The following is a 24,609-nucleotide window of genomic DNA, read 5'->3' on the forward strand; positions in this document are numbered from 1 at the left end:
ATATTTCAATTTTCTTTTTTCCATTTTTGGTCATTTTTTAAACAATCTAAGGATTATATCCGTCAATATAAAGCAAAATAAATGTTCAGATGTTGTACATATATTGTTATATAGAAGTCTAGACATGGTATATCCGCATGAAAGAAGTTGTATCAAGTCTAATTCTTTCCCTACATTGTTGCAAATATGTGTAGCCAAAAATGTGTTCTTTTAAAAATATTTTTATGAAAGAGTGTTTAAAAAAATTTGTCATGATGCAACATTTTGGTTTCTGCATTTGCAATCTACCGGTAAAAACCTATTGAAAAAGGAGAATCTCAGTAAGAAACGTTTCTGGGCCCTGAATCATAAAATATTTTTTCTCTTAATACTCGAAATTCTTTAAATTAATTTTTCTGCAATTTGTTCATGTAAAATACAATTTTTTAAACAAGAACCATTTAAAAAAATCATGAATCGTTTAATATGGATCATTCATGCATACAAAATTTCTCTAGAGTTGACAAATTCTTAGTAAACTAATTTAATTATTTTTCAGTCTTTATTTTTATAAAAAAAAATTATTTTCTGGTTATGTGCTCCAAAAACAGCCCTTATTGACCTTTCTGTATTCTGTTGCATGTATTTAAAAAAATTGAAATTAAGTTTCCAATCAATCTATACAATTGGAATAATGTTCTAGTGGCTTAACGGTGGGTTGTTAACCAACCACGAGATGGGACATTTACCATTTGAGGCTGAAATCACCTCTCACCTGAATTACGGAGGTAAAAACAGAATTACTGTAGCTGTTGATAACACCCTTCTTCAGACTAGCGTTCCTCAAGGAAAAATTGTTGATACTTCATCAGATAATGGAACCGTGCATATACAAAGCTACACTTTTGATTTCTTCAATTATGCCGGAATACATAGGTGACGAATATAATTTTTTAATATTTTCTTATTACTTTTGATTAAAGTTATTTAACATCGCTTAATATAACTTTGCGGTACTTTATTGATAGAAATTTATCAAACAAAAATTATTCACTAAGTTCTGTTCAGGACCTCTTAAACTTTAAGTTACGATTGAATTCATCAAAGAAACTTAATTTAACATTTTTATTTTCAGTTTATTATGTATATTTTTATAAAACTGCAAAAAGAACAGTTTTAGCTAAAACTCAGTATTTTGGAAACGACAAAAAAACTAGACTTAAATCCCCGTGCATGAATATTCACTTTTCATTAGTTTATTGAATATTTCTCCATTGTAGTGCATTCCACTCCAAAAAAATTAAAGTCTATTTCATTTCCTGCAAAAGTAAAAGAAATAGATGTTCTCCAGAAATTATTTTTGCAGACAAAATAGACTGAACAAAATTATTTTTAATGTTTGTGAAAAATCTAATTCCCTGCGCAATGTAGACAAAAATAGTAACAGTATGATTTAAAACAAATGAAATTTTTTGCAAATCTAACAAAAATCAGCACGCTTCGCAGGCTCATTTTCATCACGTGCTGACCAGCAGCTCGCTTCGCTCGTAAGTTGGAGCGTGATTGTGAATTCTCTTTTTTTAAAGCTCTTTTGGCTTTAAAGAACACGTTATCATCACGTATGTCGTGCATCGTGTGCAACGAACGGGATTCGTCATTACCAACTCGCATGATTTGCCATGCTCGTTGATAATCGAGACTGTATCCCACTTATTGTGAAAGCTACTATCATTACAATAAATAGTATGCATTGGAATTGAGTTTAAAATATATTAATTGTCTTATTTCTATAATTGAAACAAGTCGCATCCTATTAGAACAAAATTGTTATCAAATATTTTATTGCCACTTGCGTCATTTTTTCATAAATTTAATTTCTTTATTTTGTGCCCTTTTTCCAAAGGTGAGTTCTTTTATTTTTTATATATTTTTATAAGAAATATAGCAAATTTATAGATTTTTTTAGTTAAACAACTTTTGTCTTATTTTTTTTTTTTCTTATCATGAATAGAATTTTTCATTATTTTTGTGTTCAAAAGGATGTGACGAAAATTTTTTAGGGTGTTTAAAGTTCAACGTTTCTCTTCCTCTAAAATTACCGATAATTACAAAAAAATTATTGAGATAAATTGTTCTTGTTTTTGAATACTACGAATATCCGTACACAAAATTTTTAAATCTTGAAAAAAGTAGCCTTGAAAATTTTCAAAATGAAATTTCTTTTTGAATATTTAACTAAAATTGCTGGCTACCGAACTTCATCTTTAGTTTAGGATGCTAAAAAATTATACAAAAGGCTGATCCAACCTGTCAATTCTTTCGAAATTTATCGTGCTTACAAAATAAAAATCTACAGACATACATTCAAATATATACATTCAGACACTTTTATAAAAACCTGTTTTTTATAGAAGGGGTCTCAAAATGTGGAAATTTGACAAGCGCGGGGGGGGGGGTACAATTTTACAAAAATCTATTACCTTCTCTAATGAGAATATAAAAAGTGAAATGTTTTATCGTACATAAGTCGGAAGCTATAGTGATTTGTGAAACACTTAATTTCATAAAAAATCATTAAACAGTAGATATTCTTAAACTATTGCGTTCCTAATTCACTTTTTGTAAAGAGTTACCCGCATAATAATAAATTAATGAACCTTTTCAATCCTTGCCGAGGTGCCACATTCGTCGCAATACAGGCAAAAGCCTCTTTAGTGATGTTTGCTTTATGTCTGTTAGCGCCTGTCTTTTGCTGTAATTTATAGTTGCATATTTTAATGATGACTCTATTAAGTTCTTATAAAGTAATAGTTTCATTCCTTTACAGTTATTGTTTATGTTAGAAATTTCGTCCCCCTTGCAAACAAGTTTTTCCTTCTGAGAATTTATTATACTATTTATATAGACATAATACTTTCGATGTTTAAAATGATCGTATTGATATAATATTCTGATAATATTTATCTCAATAAAATTATTGTAAAAATATTAATTACCACTGCCTGTGCTAAGCCAAATGTGGCACCGCGGTAGGGATTGAGAAGTTACTTATTAATTACAAACTTTGACGCGTCAGGGCCTGATCATTATCAGAAAATATTCATAAAGCAGGAATGCACGATAAAAATCGCTTCAAAATAGTTTTTCTATGTTATACATGATCAAGAATAATATACGATGTGTGTTCAAAAAGTAAGGTGACTTTTCAATTTTCGCGGGCTACGTACATTCAAGTTTTAAATTTTTTGTTTTGTTGTATTGGTACACTCGTCACGATCATATTTTCACAGTTTTGACTATATAGCTCGTGTTGTTTTTCTGGCAGAGGCGTAAAAGGTTAGAAGGGTTTGGTGTGCTCGGCGATTTTCTTCTTTCGAAAAAAATGGAGCAAAGAGTTTGCATTAAATTTTTGTGTGAAAAATGGAATCCAGTGCTCTAAAGCTCTTGAAATGTTGACAGTTGCATACGGTGAGTCTACGCTGAGTAAGAAAAATGTCTGTTAATGGTACAACCTGTTCCAAGAAGGCCGAGAGGATGTCGAATACGAACCTCGCCCTGAACGTCCCAGCACGTCAACAACAGATGAAAACGTTCAAGCAGTGGTAGAAATGTTGTTAAAAAATCGCCGAATTACTATCAGAGAAGTTGCTGAAGATGTTGGCATATCGGTTGACTCATGCCATGCTATGTTTTCGGACGTTTTGGGCATGAGACGTGTGTCAGCGAAATTTGTTCCAAAACTGCTTAATTTTGATCAAAAGATCCATCGCATGACCATCGCTCAGGAGATGTTGAATGAAGTTAATAATGATCCTGATTTTCTCAAAAGGATTATAACTGGCGATGAATCGTGGGTATATGGTTATGACGTAGAAACTAAAGCCCAATCGTCTCAGTGGAAGCATCCTGAGTCTCCAAAACCGAAAAAAGCACGTCAAGTTCGGTCAAATGTCAAGGATTTGCTGACTGTCTTCTTTGATTACCATGACGTAGTGCATCAGGAATTCTTACCACAAGATCGTACGGTCAATAAGGAGTATTACCTTCAAGTTATGCGCCGTTTGTGAGAGGCGACACGCAAAAAACGTCCGGAACTTTGGAAAAACAATTCGTGGCTTTTGCATCACGATAATGCACCTACTCATTCATCGTTGCTTGTGAAAGATTTTCTGACCAAAAACAGCACCACAGTCATGCCTTAGCCTCCATATTCACCGGATTTGGCCTCCAGTGACTTTTTTCTTTTCCCAAAACTGAAGAGACCTATGAAAGGACATCTATTTTCAACGATTGAGGAGATGAAACTTGCATCGCTGAAATAACTCAAGGCTATACCACAAAATGATTATCAGAAGTACTTCGATGATTGGCAAAAGCGTTGGCACAAGTGTATTATATCTGAGGGGGATTACTTTGAAGGGAACAACATAAATATTGAGGAATAAATGAATATTTTTTGAGAAAACCATAAAGTCACCTTATTTTTTCACCACACCTCGTATAACAAAATACAAAATTATTATTCCTTTCTGATACTGAATCGCTAAAGAAAATTAATAGATTGAGTAGCAACTCTTTATGTATTTAGCAAATTGACTACTTTGCAAGGAAAACCCTACCCATTATTCTCTCCGGTACTGTTTTAAACAACTTTCCTCTCAAACAAGGGCTAACGAATGTAACGAATAAAAGAATGTAAGGTCAGTTGTTTTACACGGCAAAACCGTTTATAACCGCTGTCCAAACATAAACATTCACTTATATCCTTCCGTGAGGGGATCCCACCAATTCTCTTCAAGGATGCGTTCCAGGCGACCACCCGAGTGCATTTGGGTGCACTTGAAGCCGTTTCACGGCGCTAGGTAAATGTTCTGCTCAACCCGGATGAACCGATTAGAGACCATAAGGGTTAAGAGTGGGGTTCACTCGAAGTGTGACTACCTTACCCACCGAAAATAGGTTGGTGGAAGCGAGTTAACAGTGAAATTAGCGGGAAGTGGAAAGTTTAGTACTCGTCAGTAAGCAATATGCTGTATACGCTGTGTTGACAGTAAAGCTACAGAGTGCGAAACATATAAAGTTATGTGATATGTGCCGGAAAATTTTTGTGAACTTTTGTGTAGCATAACCTCAAATATATTTTCTTAAACAGTTCTCGCCAAATATTTAAATGTAAACATACACCCGGCACACACCCGAAGCTGTTTATACAACGGTGCCCCTCCACGTCCCCTAGGAAACTCCGCATAATTTTTTATATCACCCACCAATTCACCCGGGTGGTACTGCGAGGTGGTAGAAGCCAAGCGGATATACATGAGACCTATGACAGGGATATAAGCGCGAGAGGATATAAGTGAAAGCGGATATCAACGCGGTTCCAGTGTATGTTAAATACTGGCTCCGAAACTTGACATTTTTATGACTGCGCGTTAATTGTTAAATATTTTTAAATTTCACTGGGGGTCTTCTTCTGTTGAGTGTTGCTGCAGTCACTGTTTCTCATTAGTTGAAAGAGGGATATAGCGTAAATCTAATTTAACACCTATTTTGGATACTCTTACTAAAAGTATTGTTCAGTTGGAATCTAATGTTTGCGCAAAAATCGTTTCTTCATCGTTGGAAAGAAAAATAGAAGAGAAAAATAGGGAAAAAGTTAAACCCTTATCATGGACTCAATCCCGAGATGCCGAGCCTCTTCAAATTACTATTGGTGCAAAATGTAGCGGAGATTCATTTCAGCGACCGCTTCTGCCTGCAGAGATGATTTTGTAGAATTTTTAAATAGATTTTATCCCAGGTGGAGAAAAATTATTGGAAATGCTGAAACTTTCTAAGTGGCTAAAAAAGTTTTTTTTTAAATGTTGAATCTGACTTGAAACAGAAGTTGTCAGCAAAAAGTCACTGAGTAGATGAGTATTTTGTTTTCAAGAACTTATACTTCATTAATTTGAAAAGTGATACTATCTCTGCATCACGTACAGTAATGGCTTATTGCTTAGACCTTAGTGGTTTAATCAATCATGTTAAAAAGAGAAGCGAGAAGTTTCTGAAGTTCATATGAACAATAGGCATCGCTAAAAGTATAATCAGATAGTTTCTGCTAAAAGCTTTAAAGATTCATGCGTCAATAAATTTTTTAATCTCGCATTAGCACAATGCTCTCAGTAAAACGATGACAGCGTGTCTCAGTTGTGGTCTTCGAGGACAATACATGACTTCAAAGAAATAATTGCAAATAATTTAAAACTGGCTAATATTATGTTGGCTATCATGTTGTATAGTAGCTTTTTTCTGTGCATCTGGTGTTACGTAATAAAAGATGAACTTACAGAACACGCTTCTTACTGAACTATAGACATATATTTTAGAATTTTGTGGTTGGGCTTGAAGCAGGAGCCGGGAAAGCTCAGGCAAAAAAGCACAAGAATTGTATTCATCCTAATATTCTTGTCGTTAGGGAAGATAAAACGTTTCTGAAGATGATTCATTCACCGGAAATGCATCTTATGCTAAGTTTAGTCAATACGGTATTCTCACATTTATTAGCCAAGTGTCTTTTAAGAACACTGTACAAGTGTGCTTCAGTGAACATGTCGATTTCTCTTTCGAAGTTGTAATTTCAACATACAGAGAGTTACTTATAATTAGGTATATCTGTAACACTAAAATTTAATGCAATCTTCTTTCAAGTACTTCATTTTTGTGCAGAAATGCAAACTGGCCGTGGATTTTACAGTGAACAAGGAATATGGTCAGTACATTCTGATCTTTATAGTATTTGGACAAAATTAAAAGTGTATAGACATCATTTGGATTATTCAATAAGATAACAACGAGCTCTTTGTAAATAGAATAGCGTTCAATCACTTTAAACTTCATGCACTGATGATGTATAACTGTAATAAATGTTTTCTTTTTGTTTTTCTTCGAGTCTTTTATATTTTTTAGATTTAAACCGAAATTTCATCTACTTTATGAAAATCGGTTTTCTTAAAACCGCTATAACTTCGAATCAATGTAACATAGAACATTGTATTTATTTAATTTTGCAGGAAAATTCATCTGTTTTAGCTTATATTGTTACTATTTTGTCTACAGTGTATATATGATGTGCAAAGCCACGGATGTGCAAACATTTTAATGTCTAGGTAATTTTTGTCGATTCCGAAATACTGAGTTTTAGAAAAAAGCTCTACCTTGCAGTTGTCTTTACAAAAAAGTAGCTAATAACCCGGTAAAATTTTTGTATTAAGTTTGTTCAATAATCCCTCTAACGATTTTTTGTTCTGTGGTATCAAAATAATCATGGACATCACTGAAAAAATACCAAAAGGAAACAGTGATTTATGAGACCTGTTCGGTTGAATTCAATCGTAGCTTACCCTGCTTATTCTATAGAAATATTTTGGTGTTATTTGTTGCTTCGTGTTGACATCAAGTTTATAGCTATTTGCAAATATCAATTAACTTTGAATACTTTGGCTTCATATATTTTGTATAGTTATCATTTTTTCAGACCAGTATTACTACACACAAAACCTCGCGTCTACGTTGAGGATATCACCGTAAGCACTGGTCTAATAGGAGATATGGGAGTAGTAAAATATATTATAAAAACCGCTGGTCTGCGAGAAAAAGAAGTGCCAGTTTGCAGAGTAATACTCTTAGATAAAGAGAATACCTTAGCAATCAAGGAGCCTATTTATTCCATGCGTGGTACACTAAAAGTTCCTGTCGCTAGGCTCTGGTGGCCTAGAAGTATGGATCCAAGCCCCGCATATTTGTATACTCTTGAGGTATTTTATTATTTTTATTCAACTTTTTCTCGAACGAACCCGGTTTTCTCTATTATCAGCCACAGACTATGTCAACTGTATTTTCAGTTAAAGATGTTTAATTGTAAAACGATGTATCAAACTTCTTGCAAATATGTTGATTCAAATCAAACTTAGCTTTGGATCATAACGATTTTTTTACTTACTCCCTGATGGCCTATGGATTTTCTCAAAATACGAGGGGCATCCAGTAAAATCGCTTCCTGGACTGTTACCTTACCAAACTGACACCAGGATGTTCGAGATGTTCAGTGCATCTTTCGTGCGCATTACTTGCAGCTAAAATCAAAATAGTATGAATAGATGTATGATTTACCCTCCTCCTTATTGTTTTTACTTAAAGTCTCAGCTCGCTGTGTTTATGTATCTTTATTGCATGGGTTGCCTGCAAATTTCTATTAACAGAACAGGCAATTTCTATAATGTAGAAGTTACCTCCATTTTTCTCACGTATAAAACGATGTCGGGTCGATTGGCTCGTATATAATGATCTATCTGAATAGATACAACCTAGTATAAGACATTCTTTTTTTCTGAAACGGACGCGAGAAAAGTATCTTTAAAAAGGCATCCAATTTAGTAGATAGGCAGGGCCGGTTCTAATAACAAATTTCTACTTTGCCGACATCGAGACCATTCTGCAGCACAGTGGCTCATTCAGCAGCTGAAGTGGTATGTATCCGATCTAATTTGATTAGTTATCGGCCAGCTTCTGCGGCGCTTTTATGGTATATGTGTTTCTGACCATCTGATTTTTATTGATCAAAAAAGCAAGTGCGCATGTGCAATTTTCGTGGATGAAATAAAAAAATATTTTAAAGTGTTTTTAAAATGTTTTCGAGGGACCTTCATGACATAATATTGCATAATTGTGAAAGCCAAATTCGCATAATAAGTTTCAAGGTTATTTATTATGGGCAAAACTGTATGATTCCTTGCTTCATTATAGATAAATATTTAATTAAAACTGCCTGTCTCCATTTGTTTAATTCTTTAAGATGTTCTAATATTGACCAGGGTTGATAATAACAGATGATTTAATGAAGTGCGGATTGGTGTTGATCACTGTTTCATTTTATTTATTAAAAATCAAATGTGAGGACTCACAGTATGATGGAAACAATATTTCGATCGTACATAGACGATCTTCCTCAGTCAAGTGTCGGTTGTATATACTATATGTATATAATGTCGCAACCGTTCTCGCTCTACACACCTGAGAAACTGCGTGAGCCAGCAGTTCTAGGAAGGCTTCTAGGAACGGGGTGACTGAAAGCGAGAATTTGGTGTAATTAATTATTTTTCCGACTTCACTCCGTCTGCAGGACGCATATTTTGGATTAATATTTTTAATTTTATAATTTATAATTATTTAAGGTTATTTTCCATATTGTCCTTCAGACATAGTGAAGCCAGATTAACGTAAGTCGATAAAGGATGATGTTTCGTCGCAACATAGAAACTCGAACGGTTGTGAATCGGGCCTTAGGTCATAATGTGAATCTGCCTGAAGGTTCAAGGTGTGCGCATGCGCGAGCAACTTGGAACTGCTCAGGCGCTAATCAATCGTCCTCGTTTTTCCGTCGTGTTCGGGTCGTTCAAGAAATCGTTTTTTTTTTCTAAAAAAAATCACGGTGCGGCGGAGCTCCCTCGCTTCCGTTCTCGACTTTAACGAAGTCTTATCATCTGCCTAGTCGCAAACCACGGCCTCGTCGCCAAATCGTTCTTAAGCTCATCGAGCAATAAGAAATCTACAAAAGTACCAACTGACGCGTCGAGATGTGTGTGTGTGATTTCAACGCAGCCGGTTCGTTCGTTTTGTCGATTCATGCTTTGTAAATAGATCTTCATGTACAATTCATTTTCGAATTCAATAAATTAGGGTTTTTTATGCTGAAGCTTTTTCCCTATTAAAATCAGTTTTCATTTATTCAACGACACTAATCAGTGAAACTTCAAATCAACTAGGGAAATTACGAGAAAACAATTTGCTAAACCACTTAGGGTAAGGAAAATAGTGAAACAAAACATGGTGCCTCCTGTGAGGTTTGATTTTCCTCACTTCTAAGATCGGTTCGCGTCTCACACACGCGGGTCTCGGCGTGGTTGGACACAGAAATTGCGCGCCCGGTTCCGGAACGAGTATACCCGCATCGAAACATCGGCAGCGTGCTAGTGTCCCGAAACAAAAGAATAACCTCAAATATCAACGAGAATCTTCTCAACACGTCGTCACTCTCAAAAAAGGATTCCTCACCATCCAGTGGCTGCTGCATCCTGAGGATTAATGCAAGATAAGTACTTGGTTTTTCTTTTTTCTCTTGAATTTATAAAAGTGTTTAGGGTTAATACCAGTGTTCGATGCTCCACGCGCATAATTCGAGTAGTGCGAAGTTTACCTATTTCTAAAGAAACTTGAGATATTTAAACTCGTTGCGACTACTCGAGACAACGCAATTTTCGTGAATAATTCAATTTAATAATTTAAAAAATGGCACTTTCTGTGGAACAGAAGATACGCGTAAATTGCATCGTGCACTTCAAATCGACTACTTCAAATATAACGATGAGTTAATCGCATTACAACCTGATCACCCGTGCCTCGATGCGTTTTCAGAAATCGAAGGAAATTATTACGAAGTTGCTACCACAGTCACCAATATACAAGCGGCGGCCCCCTTGCGAATTTAACGTTGAACAGCAGTAATTTAACCATTACTGAACGACAGGACAAATCTAAGCTGCCGAAAATAAGGGAACCGACCTTTGACGGACGTCACGATAAATGGGTTACGTGGAAACATAGCTTCGTGGCACTTGTTCATTCGCGGACAGATCTTAGTGATTACGTAAAACACACTCAATTAGCAAACGTGCTCACCGGATCAGCTTGGAATAAAATCAGTTCTTTTCCGCCAAGTGAAGAAAATTACGGAAAAGCTTGGCAATCGCTGTGCGAGGCATACGATCAGAAACGTATGATCGTAGTCGAACTTCTTGACGGTCTTTTGGATCTACCGGTATATTCAAAAGCACATCCCGATGAACTTTCTTCACTTGTGGGTAAATCGCGTCAACATCTTAGTATGTTGGATGAAGTGCAGGTTGATTTTGGAGTGCAAGTCATAATCATAATTTTAGAACGGTGTTTACCACAGGGAATTTTAGCTAGATGGCAAGATAAATTAGAGGGAAGCAAGCTTCCAAATTTAGATGAATTTTATAAATTTATTCAAGCTACGGTATTCAAACTTGGATCACTGGAGAGGGTTGTCTCGAGTGGCCGCAACAATGCTAGGATGCGGGTGGGCGAGAAACTCAATCAATTTTCTGGTAAATTCAAAAGGGTCGAAGCACGTTCACTCGTAACTTCGGCTTCAAGTTCGTCAAGCTCCAATTGCATTAAATGCAATGAAGAGCATTATCTTTATAAATGCCCGAGTTATAACGAACTCAAGTTTCAAGAACGCTTGAATGTAATGAAGACACACAAACTGTGTCGAAACTGTTTGTACGCCCACGCGCTTCCGTGCAAGAATAGGAAACGTTGCAAGATGTGTGATCAAGATTATCACACTTTGTTGCCTTTGGAGAAAACAAATGAAACATCCAATTCAGAACACTGTCAGGGTAGGGGGGAAACAAAAACTTCCACCTCTTCAAATCCGCAAGCATGACTAGCTCGTCACACTTATGCTTCGAAAGCGTTTCCGTCGGATTCTCAATTAATGACCACAACAGTTTTAAAAGTAGAAAACAACCGAGGGAATTGTTTCATGGCTCTGGCACTATTAGATTCTTGCTCCACGGTTAATTTAATTACTGAAAATTTTGCGAATTCCTTAAAATTATCCTCTGGATTTATTTGACATTCCTAGGAACTTGCAACCAGCAGATCCGGAATTCCACGTGCCTAAGCCAGTCGATTTATTGATAGCAGCAGATACAACTTTATCAGTATTATCTGTCGGTCAGATCAAGCTTCAACACCAGGAATCTCAAGTCATCTTACAAAAAACTACTTTGGGTTGGATTGTGGCAGGAGGGTCTGCCGTTCTCGTAGCATCTGCAAGGGCCTCTTGCAATGTGGTAAAATTAGACAAACTTATTGAACGCTTTTGGGCAATAGAAGATTTTGATCATGAATCTTTGAAATCACATCTTTGAGATCACACTCACCGTGATGCGACGGGTAGGTACATCGTTCGACTTCCTTTCCGTGATAGTTATCTTCCGCATCACGCTATCATTAAAAAATCTAGTGAAACTACTAAGGTCAGGGTGGTATTCGACGCACCAGCTAAAACTTCGACGGGTATTTCACTTAATGAAGTTCTGTTGGTAGGTCCCACGATTCAGAATACCATTTTTGAACAAACACTTCGATTTCGGACACATACTTATGTCATTACCGCTGACATTGAAAAGATATACAGGCAGGTCCTAGTTCATCAAGATGATAGGAAATTTTAGAAAATTTTGTGGTAACATCTGGGTTAGATAAGAACTTTTCAACTGAACGCAGTAACTTTTGGAACTGCCTATGCACCTTTTCTTGCCATTCGCACATTACATCAGCTTGCTCGCGATGAAGGAAAGGAGTACCCACGCGCTAGTGATATTCTTTTACGCGATTTTTACGTCGATGATCTAGTGTCTGGCGCGAATTCAATTCAAGAAATTTTAAATATTCGTGACGAAATGATCGATTTAGTCGCCCGTGGGGGCTTCTGTATTAGACAATGGGCATCTAATTATACTTCCGTTTTACACAAAATTGAAAGGAAAATTTTTAACTTAGATTGCGTGTTCAAAGAAAATCCTATTCAGAAAACTCTTGGAATCATTTGGGATTCTCAACGCGATGTTCTTACTTGCACGGTAAGGTTTGCTCAGTACAGGGGCGTGCCACTACATCTATTCTCGCGTTTCATCATTTCAACGGCTCATAAGGCTTGTCGCTTATTTTCTACGTTGGAAGAACCTAAAATCTGAAAGAAATCATCCATTGTCATGTCAGGAGATTATTGATGCGGAACGTCGATTAATCGCAATGATCCAACGTGAGAGATTTTCGGAGCAAATCAAACTTCTCGCCACCGCCCGAGAACCGACTCCCGAAGAAGTCAGCGTCGCGTATAGGACGGCTACCAAATTAGACGAATTAAATACGTTTCTTAATACGTCTGATCCCAAATTAGACGAATTAAATCCGTTTTTTAATACGTCTGATCTCATTCATGTAGGCGGTAGGTTGAAGAAAGCAGATATCAGTTATAATCAAAAACATCCTCTGTTTTTACCTAGTAAGCATCCGATTACTGAGATGATCGTTCGAGAATGTCATGAAATTAACATGCATGTTGGTAATCAAAGAACTTTATATAGTCTCCGCGAAAGGTTCTGGATTCTAAACGGAAAAAATCAGGTTAGGAAAATTGTCCATAATTGTGTGGAATGTATTCGACAACGTCCTAGAATGATTCAGGGTCAAATGGCTGTTTCACCTAAATCAAGGGAGACAGAAGCTCCAGCTTTTAGTCGTACAGGGGTAGATTTTTTCGGTCCGATTCTCATTAAAGAAAAGAAATACCGCAATAGAAGTTTTCTCAAAACGTATGGGTGTGTTTTCATTTGCATGGTGTCCAAAGCGGTCCACACCGAACTTGCAACCGATCTCTCAACAGAAGGCTTTTTGGCAGCTTTGCGTAGGTTCATTGGACGAAGGGGAACACCAGAACACATCTATTCGGACAATGGTACCAATTTTGTTGGGGACAATAAAGAACTTCGCGAGATTTATGATTTATTTGAAACTAAAGAGTTTAAAAAGAGATAGGATCCTTTGCTTTATCTAAGTGAATAAAGTGGCTTTTCAATCCACCTCTATCTCCCCATTTTGGCGATATTTAGGAAGCAGCTGTAAAGAGCTTCAAACATCATTTGAAACGCGCATTGAAAGATCAAAAACTCACTTATGAGCAAATGAACACTCTCTTATTCGAAATTGAAGCCATCTTAAATTCTATACCTTTATACGCTCTTTCAGCTGATCCCAACGACCCGTCAGCTATTACTCCTGCTCATCTATTGATAGGTCGATCATTCAATTTCTGGCCTGAGAAAAATCTAATTTTCGTTCCAGATAACAGACTATCAACGTTGTCCATATTTATCCTAATGGAAAATAATTTGGGATGTACAAGATGGCCACTGGGTGTGATCCTCGAGGTGTTTCCTGGGAACGACGACATCGCTCGAGTTGTATCAGTGAAGACAGCCAGCGGCGATTACAAACGCAATATAACTCGACTATGTTTATTGCCAACTGCGTGATTTCTATTGACATCGGTCAACTGAATTAGTTAGTGTCGATTTAAGCTCGTTCTTTTTAATGATAAAGTATTTTAGTGTTACATCGTTAAATTTGTTCTAATCGTTGTTTTGATTCTAATAATTATTCTAATCAACGAAGCAGTCCCTCCAAAGGAAACTAACTTCATCCTTCTAGTTCTTAGCGAAAAATTTTCAAACAAATCAAAGAGCTCTACCAATCGACGTTTCACCTCTAAAATTTTATTTTTAGTTATCGTTCAAATGACTGATCTTACGTAAAGGCTAAATGTAAATAGACGTTTTCGTGTTAACTATCTTTATATCTAACTCTGCTCTATTCGTTGAATGTAATCTAGCTCATATCGCAGCCTTTCCGGGGAGTATGTTCCGTCGCAACATAGAAACTCGAATGGTTGTGAATCGGGCTGTAGGTCATAATGTGAATCTGCCTGAAGGTTCAAGGCGTGCGCATGCGAGCAACTGGAACTGCTCAGGCGCTAATCAATCGTCCTTGTTTTTCCGTCGGGTTCGGGTCGTTCAAGAAATCGTTTTTTTTTCTAAGACAAATCACGGTGCGGCGGAGCTCCCTCGCTTCCGTTCTCGACTTCAACGAAGTCTTTGCATCTACCTAGTCGCAAACCACGTCCTCGTCACCATCAGCCGCAAGGTTATAATTTTTACCCGATTCGATGACCAACCGTTCGCAATATTTAAAATGCAATATTTAAAATGTAATTTTCTCGAAAATGAGCCAAAATTGCATCTGCTTGATTTTTCTCATAACACCTATATGGTATGTACCTTTGATTGAGGAGAGTTTCAATTTAAATTTAAAAAAAGCTTACCTGAAGGTCCCCTTGTAAACCGCTGTGTAAATCGTATGAGACATAGGTGTGACATCTAGTTACAAAATAAATTAATGATCAAATATATAAATAAAAGCTAACTGCCAACTACTGCATCAGCACCGATCAGCACTACGTCAGCTCCCATCTGCTCGATGTTTTAAAGTGTTTTAAATAATTTCAAATTATCATAATAAGTGATAATCAAGGATATTTTTTATACATTTCTCATTGTATATGTTTGTAGATTGTCAAACTTTGCTACTGAAAATATTATTTTGCTGATACAAAATTTCAACGTACAATAAAAAATTATCTGTTGGAGTAGAACAGACTTTTCAAACATCCATAGACATTTTGAAAGTGTACAATAAAAGAATACAACAACTGAAAAAGGAACAAGGCGTTGCAACTTCAAATAAAAGAAGAGATACGATGCAATGGGAAGATTTAGACTCAGCTCATAAAAGTAGAATAAAGACATATTGTGTAATTAACTTAAAACACAAAGTAAACGTTGCCTTTGCAGGAAAATTTAAAGCACTAGTGCACGGTGAAATGTTTGAAAAAATTAAGTTCATTACTACTGAAAATGAGAAAATCTTACCATCGACGTAGATTGTTGTATGTTATAATGAACAGTTTTTGGGACAAATTTGAGTGAAAGTTGAAGAGTTAGAAGAAACAGATTCTAGTTGGTCATTGTCTGAAATTATAAATCTGATGGTAAATTTCAATACTTATTTATCCATGAATCCTTTTATATCAACTTCCATTGATTCATAAAAATATATTAAAAATAAAAAAGATATTCTCATTATCGAAAATAACTATGCTTATTGTTTTTTGTGGTCAGCATTGACCGCTTTTCACCCTGGGAAAAATCACGTATGTGAAACTCGATCTTATCCGTATTTTAAGTCAGAACTCAAGCATTATAGAATATCGTTTTTCTATAAGTCTTGAGGACATTCCAAAATGCAAAAAATTAATGAATAATGCATTACCGTTTGCGGTATAGAAGATAATAAAAAAATTTTTAAATTGTACCACTGTACCTGAGCAACGAAAAGTCAAGATTTCCTGCAATTCATCTACCAATAATTCAAAACACAATTCTGTATTTAAACCAGTTTGATGAACTTAAATTGAATGATATTATTCTAATACACCATTTTGCTTGGATTAAAAATGTATCCCGTTCAGTAAGATCCCAATTTTCGAAAAATGATTATCGCACATTTTTGTGTGACAGATTTAAAAATTATAGATGTAAGGAAAAGGTTCCACTTGCTGTTTTTGCTGAACTTGAGTGTCTCTTGCCAGAAACTCCTGATATTCAGTCAGAAACAGGATCGTATAAAAAACATGTCCTCATAGTGTTGCGTATTACACTAATGGAAAAAATTAAAGAATCAACAACATTTTCGGAATTTTTAGTGATTTTTCAGAATATTATATCTCAGTGAAAAATGTTCGTATCAAGGTATTAAAAAAAGAATTTTGAAGTTTTAAGTTTCAAGTTTTGAGATTTTTCGGCATAAACTTTTTCGGAATAACTATGATATGGACCGGATAGCTTGTTTATTCAGTTTCAACTTGCTTTTTTCAAAACCTCGGTACGACCGTTTTCCACTGAGATATCAGATTTTAAATAAAAAATGATCATTTTGTATTTGATCGTCGATATCTCAGCAACCAATGGTCACACAGAAAATTTAAGGGCAGTTCTATAAACTGGAAGCGTGAATACGACCGTGCAATCTCCACGTGGTACGATTTATGTAACGCTAATGCCTAATACCAATGGTAGTGAAATTCAACATTTTTTAAGTTATGGTCGAAGCGATATATTTCTTTGAATGAAAGAAATATTAATTAAAGACCAAAAATATACATTTTACACCAAATAAATGACTCATTGTTCCGAATGAATGTGCCATGAATTGGAATGAATATTCCTTTGAGATAAGGAAATATGAATTAAAGGAAAGAAATATATATTCATATATATTTGTTTGGCCTAGACCATGCGCGAGTGCAATACAGTAGTTAGTACTTCAATCGTAGTACATATTTTCCTAAATAAGCAACTGAATTTCTTTTAGCCTAAATTATAATTACCATTGTTATTAATATACATATTTAATTCAAACACAAATCACATAATTTAAAATCTTGATGAACCTGAAACAGAAAATTTCGATGAAAAATATACCCCCCAACAGGAATTGAACTTGGGTCCATCGAGTATAAAGTCCACAGCTTTGATCACGGCGCTAACGTAACATGGAAATTTTAAGGCGAAAAAGGTACTTAAACCTCACCACAAATGCCAAAGAAATATTTCTTCAAATCAATAACATGGATATTTAATTTAACAATGTATTTCTTTAATCCAAAGAAGTATTCAATTGAAAAAATGACGCCAAATTATTAAATTTTTGAATGCAAAAAATGATTAGTTCGTTGGAATAAATATTTATTTGTTATGAATAATTGAGCTGCCGGATCGAACAAGGGCACATACACTTATTTCGCCGGGAGTGGGGAGGCCCCTGGAAGTTTTCAAAAGCATTTTCGTATTTAAATTTTTAAAGACTATAACTAGATGTAGAATTTTATTGTGCATCTTTTTTACCTCAGGATAAAAGTTGTAGCTTTTTTATTTTTCCAATTAAAGTAAAAAAACTGGATTTTCTGGAAAAATCCATTTTTCACTTCAACTCGTGCTCAGTCAGTCAGTTTTTAAGATTTTTTAATAAATTTTTTTAACGAATGTAGTTCGAAATGTCTTTCGACTGATAGATTAAAAGGAATTTAAAAATTTATTAAAAAAAAATTGTTATTAATTTTTTTCTGATGCGTGGCGCTTATAGGACTTCTCTAACTTCCAGCGTTTCGTTTATCGAACGAACTTTGAGCAACGAAACACCTTTAGGGAGAAAGTTGTTCACAACAGTCAAAAGAAGTTTTCTGGAAAAATTTAGCCCAATCGAATTGATATTCCAGAAATTATTAACGTCTTAAGCCGATAGCGGCTAGGCGACTCGCGCGCGGTCTGTAGCGAGAGTCTCAGATCCGATAACAACCATTTTTCAAAAATAAATGTTTAAATTCCTAATGCTCTATCAGTCGAAGGACATTTCGAACTACATTCTCTGAAAATTGTATTGAAAAATCTTAAAAACTGACTGACTGAGCACGAGTTGAAGTGAAAAATGAATTGAAATTGATTTTCTAGAAAATCCAGTTTTTTTACTTTAATTAGAAAAATAAAAAAGTTACAACTTTTTACCTCAGGGAAAAAAGATGCGCAATGAAATTCTACATCTAGGTATGGTCTTTAAAAATTAAAATACGAAAATGTTTTAAAGAACTTCCAGAGGCCTCCCCACTCCCGACGAATTAAGTTTATGTTTCCTTCTTCGATCCGGCAGCTCAATTTAATTCTAGTAATTAAATTAAATATCTTCTTCCACCGAAGAAATAGGAATTTACGTAAACAAAATACCTTGTTTATATAAATAAATGCTCCATTGCTATAAATGCATGAATCCTTTGTGACAAAAAAATATATACTGTAATTTAGTTAATATTATTTTGAATTAGTTATTATTTCTTTCATTTAAATAAACATAAATTCTTGATTCAAGCATGGAAAAAATATTAATTCAAATGTGTCCCGAATCAGTTCAAAGAATCGAACTCTTTGAATCAAATATATATTCCTTTGAACGAAAAATCACATTTCAACGAATCTAGACCTTTTGAATTATGGAAATCATTTTCTTGAATGTAAGAAATATGTATTTCAATCAAGAAAATAGAGCCAAAGTATTCCTTTTTCTAGATCAACAAAAGATATATGCCTGGTTTAAATAAAAATTACTTCTGCTAAAGAATATTTTCTTGATGCTAAGAAATAGGATTCAAGTAAATAAATTTACTTGGTGCTAAGAATGATTTTTTTCAGTATCAAAATCACACTCAACATTAGTCATTCCATGGTTCCCCATCGGTTCACCATTGGTTGCTGAGATATCGTCGATCAAGGATGAAAGGTTCGTTTTTGATTTATATTTTTTTTTGTCAAAAGATCTCAAAACTAGAAACTTAAAGCTTTAAAATGCTTTTTTAAGACCTTAATACGACCATTTTTCACTGATGAGATACAACATTCTAAAAAATCACTCAAAATTCGGAAAAATTGTTTGCCCCTTTAATTTTTTTCATTAGTGTATTATCGTTTTGGCTTTGATGATAATTATTAAAAGTTTATAATTCATCGTGAAAAAGATTGCATAGAGCAATTCATGAAAGACTTACATGAAACTTCTCAAAAAATCAATTCTTATTTATTAAATGTTGAGCCAATACAGAAACTGATTTCAGAGCAAGAAATAGAGTTTCTGTCTTCTCAAAACTGTCACATTTTTGAAAAGCGTTTAAACCAGATGGCACAACACATTATGACCATTGTCATTTTATAGGCAAGTGTGTGCTCCAAGTCATCGAAGCTGTAATGTTAAATTATTCTCCTTAAACGAAGAAAAATACATCCCATTTACTAAGTACATTTCTGATACAAAAGTGAATCTTGGCATTATAAATTCTTTTCGTTTCATGCCAAGTACCCCTAAGAAATTATCCTCTTATCTGGAAAATTAAAATAAAAAATCACTCCTAAACTTTGCAAGAATTTCGAGCAATTTTAATTATTAGATGTAAAAGGAGTATTTCTTTATGACTATACTGATTATCCCTTGAACGGCCAAAACGCCACTACCGGTACACTGCTTTTCAACGGCCAATAACTAAGACTACTCGACACTAGAAAAAAATTAAGACACATATATTTTTATTACTTAAGATCTCCTCTTTCCGACGGTGCCAATGAAATTCCTCAAAAAATTTACTTATTATTCCAAAATGCAGTTTAAACAAAAAAAAACGTGACTTTTCGTGCCTATTTTTTTTTGTGGACCATTTTGCAAATCTTTTTCAGTCTGTAATTAACCTGGAATCTCACTAACCGGTGGAATAAATGTCTAAACTTTGAGAATCCATGGTTCAAAGATCGATTTTTCGTTTTAATATTTTCAAAATGGCGTCTTAATGGAAAAATTTTTGTGAAAACATTCATGAATTTTTTATACAATAAACGATGCGCTTTTCGGAAAAATCATCAAGAATAAAAAGTTCTTGTAATCAGCCAAGGAATACGCCTGAATTTTTTCGAAGCGTTTTGAGCAAAATTTTGGATTTTGCATATAAACAATTTTTGCAAAATTCAAAACTTTGCTCAAAACGCTCCGAAAAAATTCAGACGTATTCCTCGGCTGATTGCAAGAACTTTTTATTCATGACAAATTTTCCGAAAAGCGCATAGTTTTTCAACAAAAAATTTTCATAGTTCTAAGCATCGTGTAAGAGTAAAATGATTCACGAATATCTATTGTCCGTCTGCCGCAAACAAAGTTTACGTTGCCCAACTATCACCAACGTGAAGGTCGACGAATATCGATAGTCTCTTTTTTTTAAGGGATTTTATTTATTTTTTTTACATTTTTTAATTTTTTTTTATGGAGAATTTTTTTCATTTCAGATTTCAATCCGTTGAAATCATTTTAATCCTGCTGTTTCAGAATGTAATTTTGAGAAACAATGTAAGCAGCAATACATGTTGCAATCAATCCAAAATTTAGTAGTCCTCTGGCGACATTGTTCATTATTACATAATGCTCTTGTTCGTGATTCGTATCTGTGAGTTTCGAAATCACCTAGTTTTGATTTCGACAAATATTTCCTGCTGATTTCTTTACAGAAATCTTTCGTTTTCAATTTAGCTATATTATTCTTGTTGAAAATTTTCCAAATTACTGTGCACATGCCAATAAATTTATTCCAATGCTTGGATCATTTTTGCCACAATAAACGTCTAAATTGAATAGATATCCATTGGCTGCACATAAGCCCCAGAGCTTTATCCCATATCGATCAGGCTTGCAAGGCAGATACTGTTTCAAGCTCGAACGACCAAAAAATCGAACCATCATTTCATCAACTGAAAGTGCTGTTGAGAAAAAACCAAATTGTTGAATATTTTGCCGGAATAAATTTAATATTTTACGAACTTTCCATGTTTTATCTTTATCATTAGCATCCTCAGTTTTTGAAAATTTTATTTTTGATTTGATTTCACGAAATCGATTGCGGATCATTGCTAAAGCTACAGGAGAGCATTTTACAAGGGGGTCAGTTTCCCAATACTCTTCTTGATTATTTCGGATATTGTAGGATGACAGCACTAATATACCTATGAAAGTGTTTAGTTCTTCTGTAGATATTTGTAAGCCATTTTGTTGGCTAACTTCTATGATATAGTTTTTTATTTCTCTGGAGAAAAAGCATTCAAATAACTCCACAGGTGACATAGATAATATGTTTTTCCGTACATTATCAGACAGAAAAACTTGATCATCTAGATTTCCAGGGCAAACTTTTTCTTCGTTACTCCATGAAAAAACGTGATTTGGTTCCAATTGTTTTTGAGATGCTCTGTAGTTATGGAAAGCAGATCTACATAATACATTCGGTCTGGGAAATTCCGATCCCGAATTCTCGTCATCTGATGAATCATCTCCATCAGAGCCAGAGTAATCAGGATTAGGTATGATGATACGTTCATCATTTTCATCGGAATCCCATTCCGATTCGAAGTTTGTTGCAATTTTTGAGGCTTTACGCTTTGGCATTTTTTTTGCTGGGTGTACTCGAAAATTCCCAGGATGTCAATGCGGTGAAGGTGTGGTTTGATGTCAGAGTGCAATAAAGGTTACGGAGTCGTTGGAAATTTTTTATTGAAAAACTATGCGCTTTTCGAAAAATTTGTCGAGAATAAAAAGTTCTTGTAATCAGCCGAGGAATACGCATGAATTTTTCTGGAGCGTTTTGAGCAAAATTTTGAATTTTGCAAAAATTGTTCATATGCAAAATCCAAAATTTTGCTCAAAATGCTTCGAAAAAATTCAGGCGTATTCCTTGGCTGATTACAAGAACTTTTTATTCTTGATGATTTTTCCAAAAAGCGCATCGTTTATTGTAAAAAAATTCATGAATGTTTTCACAAAAATTTTGCCAGTAAGACGCCATTTTGAAAATACTAAAAAGAAAAATCGATCTTTAAACCATGGATTCTCAAAGTTTAGACATTTATTCCACCGGCTGGTGAGATTCCAGGTTAATTACAGACACGAAAAGCTTTGGAAAATGGTTCACAAAAAAAATAGTCACGAAAAATCACTTTTTTTTTGTTGAAACTGCATTTTGGGATAATAAATAAATTTTTTGAGGAATTTCATTGAAACTGTCGGAAAGAGGAGATCTTAAGCAATAAAAATATATGTGTCTCAATTTTTTCTAGTGTCGAATAGTCTTAGTTATTGGCCATTGAAAAGCAGTGTACCGGTAGTGGCGTTTTGGCCGTTTAAGGGTTATTCGGGAAAGCTAAATTAGCAAGAGTTGTCACCCAGAAGCGCATTATATTGAAAATCTTTGGTGGACCGAAGGAACCGAATGGAGCCTCTACAAAGTACCCGTAAAGACCCCATTCGGTTCCTTTTTAAAATACTAAAAGAAAAACAGAAAAATAGACTTTTAAATAGTTGAAATTCGGATTCTACGTGAAAATTCCCTATAGAAGGTCACGGAATAATCGCAATAGTTTTTTTTGCAACGGTAAAAAGTTTTAAAAATATAAGATGTATAACACCTGTTGACTGCTACTTATAGGCGAGACGTTTGAAGTGTAGCAGTCCACAGGCGTTATACGACTTTTATATTTTAAAACTTTTTACCGTTGCAAAAAAACTATTGCGATTATTCCGTGACCTTCAATAGGGAATTTTAATGTAGAATCCGAATTTCAACAATTTTAAAGTTGATTTTACAGTTTTTTTTTTTTTTTTTTTTTTAACGGAACCGAATGAGGACCCAATGGGGTCTTTACGGGTACTTTGTAGAGGCTCCATTCGGTTTCTTCGGTCCGCCAGGGATTGGATGACTATGGAATTTTTGATAAAGATCATACGAACATCCACGTAATATTTGGAAAACGCTTGATATAAAAACTTAAGGTGAGTACTCTAATTTGTACTGGAATACTCATGTTTTCCTTTTAGCTGGTATTTTTGACAATGTTCAATACAATTGCTTTACAACCTATAATCTAGATCCATTACATTAATACAAAGCACCCGGTCTTGCTTTTGACGTGATTTTCCAATTAACCGGAATTGAACTTGAATTATCAACAGATCCTGAAATGATTATTTTCATTGAGAGAGCTATTTTTGATAGTGTAGCACAGTGATTGATCACAGATTAATATATTTTTTTAAAGGAAATAACCCATTTATGGGATCAGATTTTAACCCGAGCGTAAAACCTGATTTTTTCCATCTCAAATTTTGCCATTAATAACCAGTATGGTGCAGAAATGAACGAATTTTTACCTTTTTCTGGTTTCGAATGGGTACTTAATCAAGATATCAAGGTATAAAATGTTCCAGAAAATTCTCCAAAAAGTTCCATTTTTTAGATAGACTTGGATTATGATGCAGAATTGCATTATTTGCATAAGGATTTACCTTTGGCTCCAAAGCATTTTGGACCACCGAATTGCGCATGTAAACTACAAAAACTTAAAACGAGCTTATTACCAAAAAAAAAATTATGTAGTCCACTACAAAAATTTTGAAAAATATTTTAGTTTCGGTCTAAAGGTAACTAAAGTTCGACAAGCAAGTTAAAGAAGTAAATTGCCTAAAATACAGAAAAACGAAAAATGTCTAGCAATAAATTTGAAAAAATTTCTAGAAATTAGTAAACAATTATGTTTTTTAGAAAAATATTATATAGAACTTTAGAAAATACAGATAAGTCAGATGGATAACAAAATAGGATAAACAATTTGCATTACAACTACATTATACTAAATTTTGGAAATCGCCAAAAATTTGGGTTAGAACGACATACAGTCTCATCTCCCATTTCACCGTTCCAAACATTTATGATTTTACAAGGCGGCATATTTGTAGATTTTATAGATCAGATTATCCTACAGATAATGTTTATGAAATGTCGCTGAAAAATAAATACATGAATAAAAACGTGAGCCGCCATGGGACGTCAGGTAGAAGTGACAAATTCACATGATGTAAATTGCACTGGTTTTTTTTTTAAACTCTTTCAAGATAAAAACAATTTAAATATACTTATAAATTACATAACACTTAAATAATCACACACCAAATCACAAATCAGTTCATGCATGTGTAAGAACCACGACCTTCAATAAGAGCGTCAGGGTCTCAGTGTGAGTATGTGAACGAAGGATGGACAGAAAGAGGGAGAGAGCAAGGCCAGAGGAAAAGAAGTTAAAGAAGCAAAGGTGAGATAGAAAGGGAGAGGGATTTAAAAATTCAGTCAGAGGCAGAAGTGAAGGAGAGATAGGAAAGAGAAAACGTTAGCCTGCAAGCGTCACTCCGTTTTGCGATTTCACATCATCATATAAGAAGTTATCACTTCAAAATCTTGAAGTTGGTTAC

At 34.6% G+C, this 24,609-nt stretch overlaps 1 protein-coding gene across 2 annotated transcripts in view; it reads left to right on the forward strand.

Moving 5' to 3' along the window:
• Window positions 1-24,609, forward strand: part of LOC117171907 (beta-glucuronidase) — a 131,855-nt gene that overhangs the window by 103,720 nt on the left and 3,526 nt on the right. The window contains exons 5-6 of one of the 2 annotated variants that reach the window (XM_033359561.1): window positions 683-915; window positions 7,499-7,778. The exons of the other annotated variant lie outside the window; for it this stretch is intronic. Coding sequence (XP_033215452.1) covers window positions 683-915; window positions 7,499-7,778 — 513 coding nt within the window. The remainder of the gene's footprint in view (window positions 1-682; window positions 916-7,498; window positions 7,779-24,609) is intronic. 2 annotated transcript variants of the gene reach the window in all.

Source organism: Belonocnema kinseyi, chromosome 1, assembly GCF_010883055.1.
Source record: "Belonocnema kinseyi isolate 2016_QV_RU_SX_M_011 chromosome 1, B_treatae_v1, whole genome shotgun sequence".
Classification (NCBI taxonomy): domain Eukaryota; kingdom Metazoa; phylum Arthropoda; class Insecta; order Hymenoptera; family Cynipidae; genus Belonocnema; species Belonocnema kinseyi.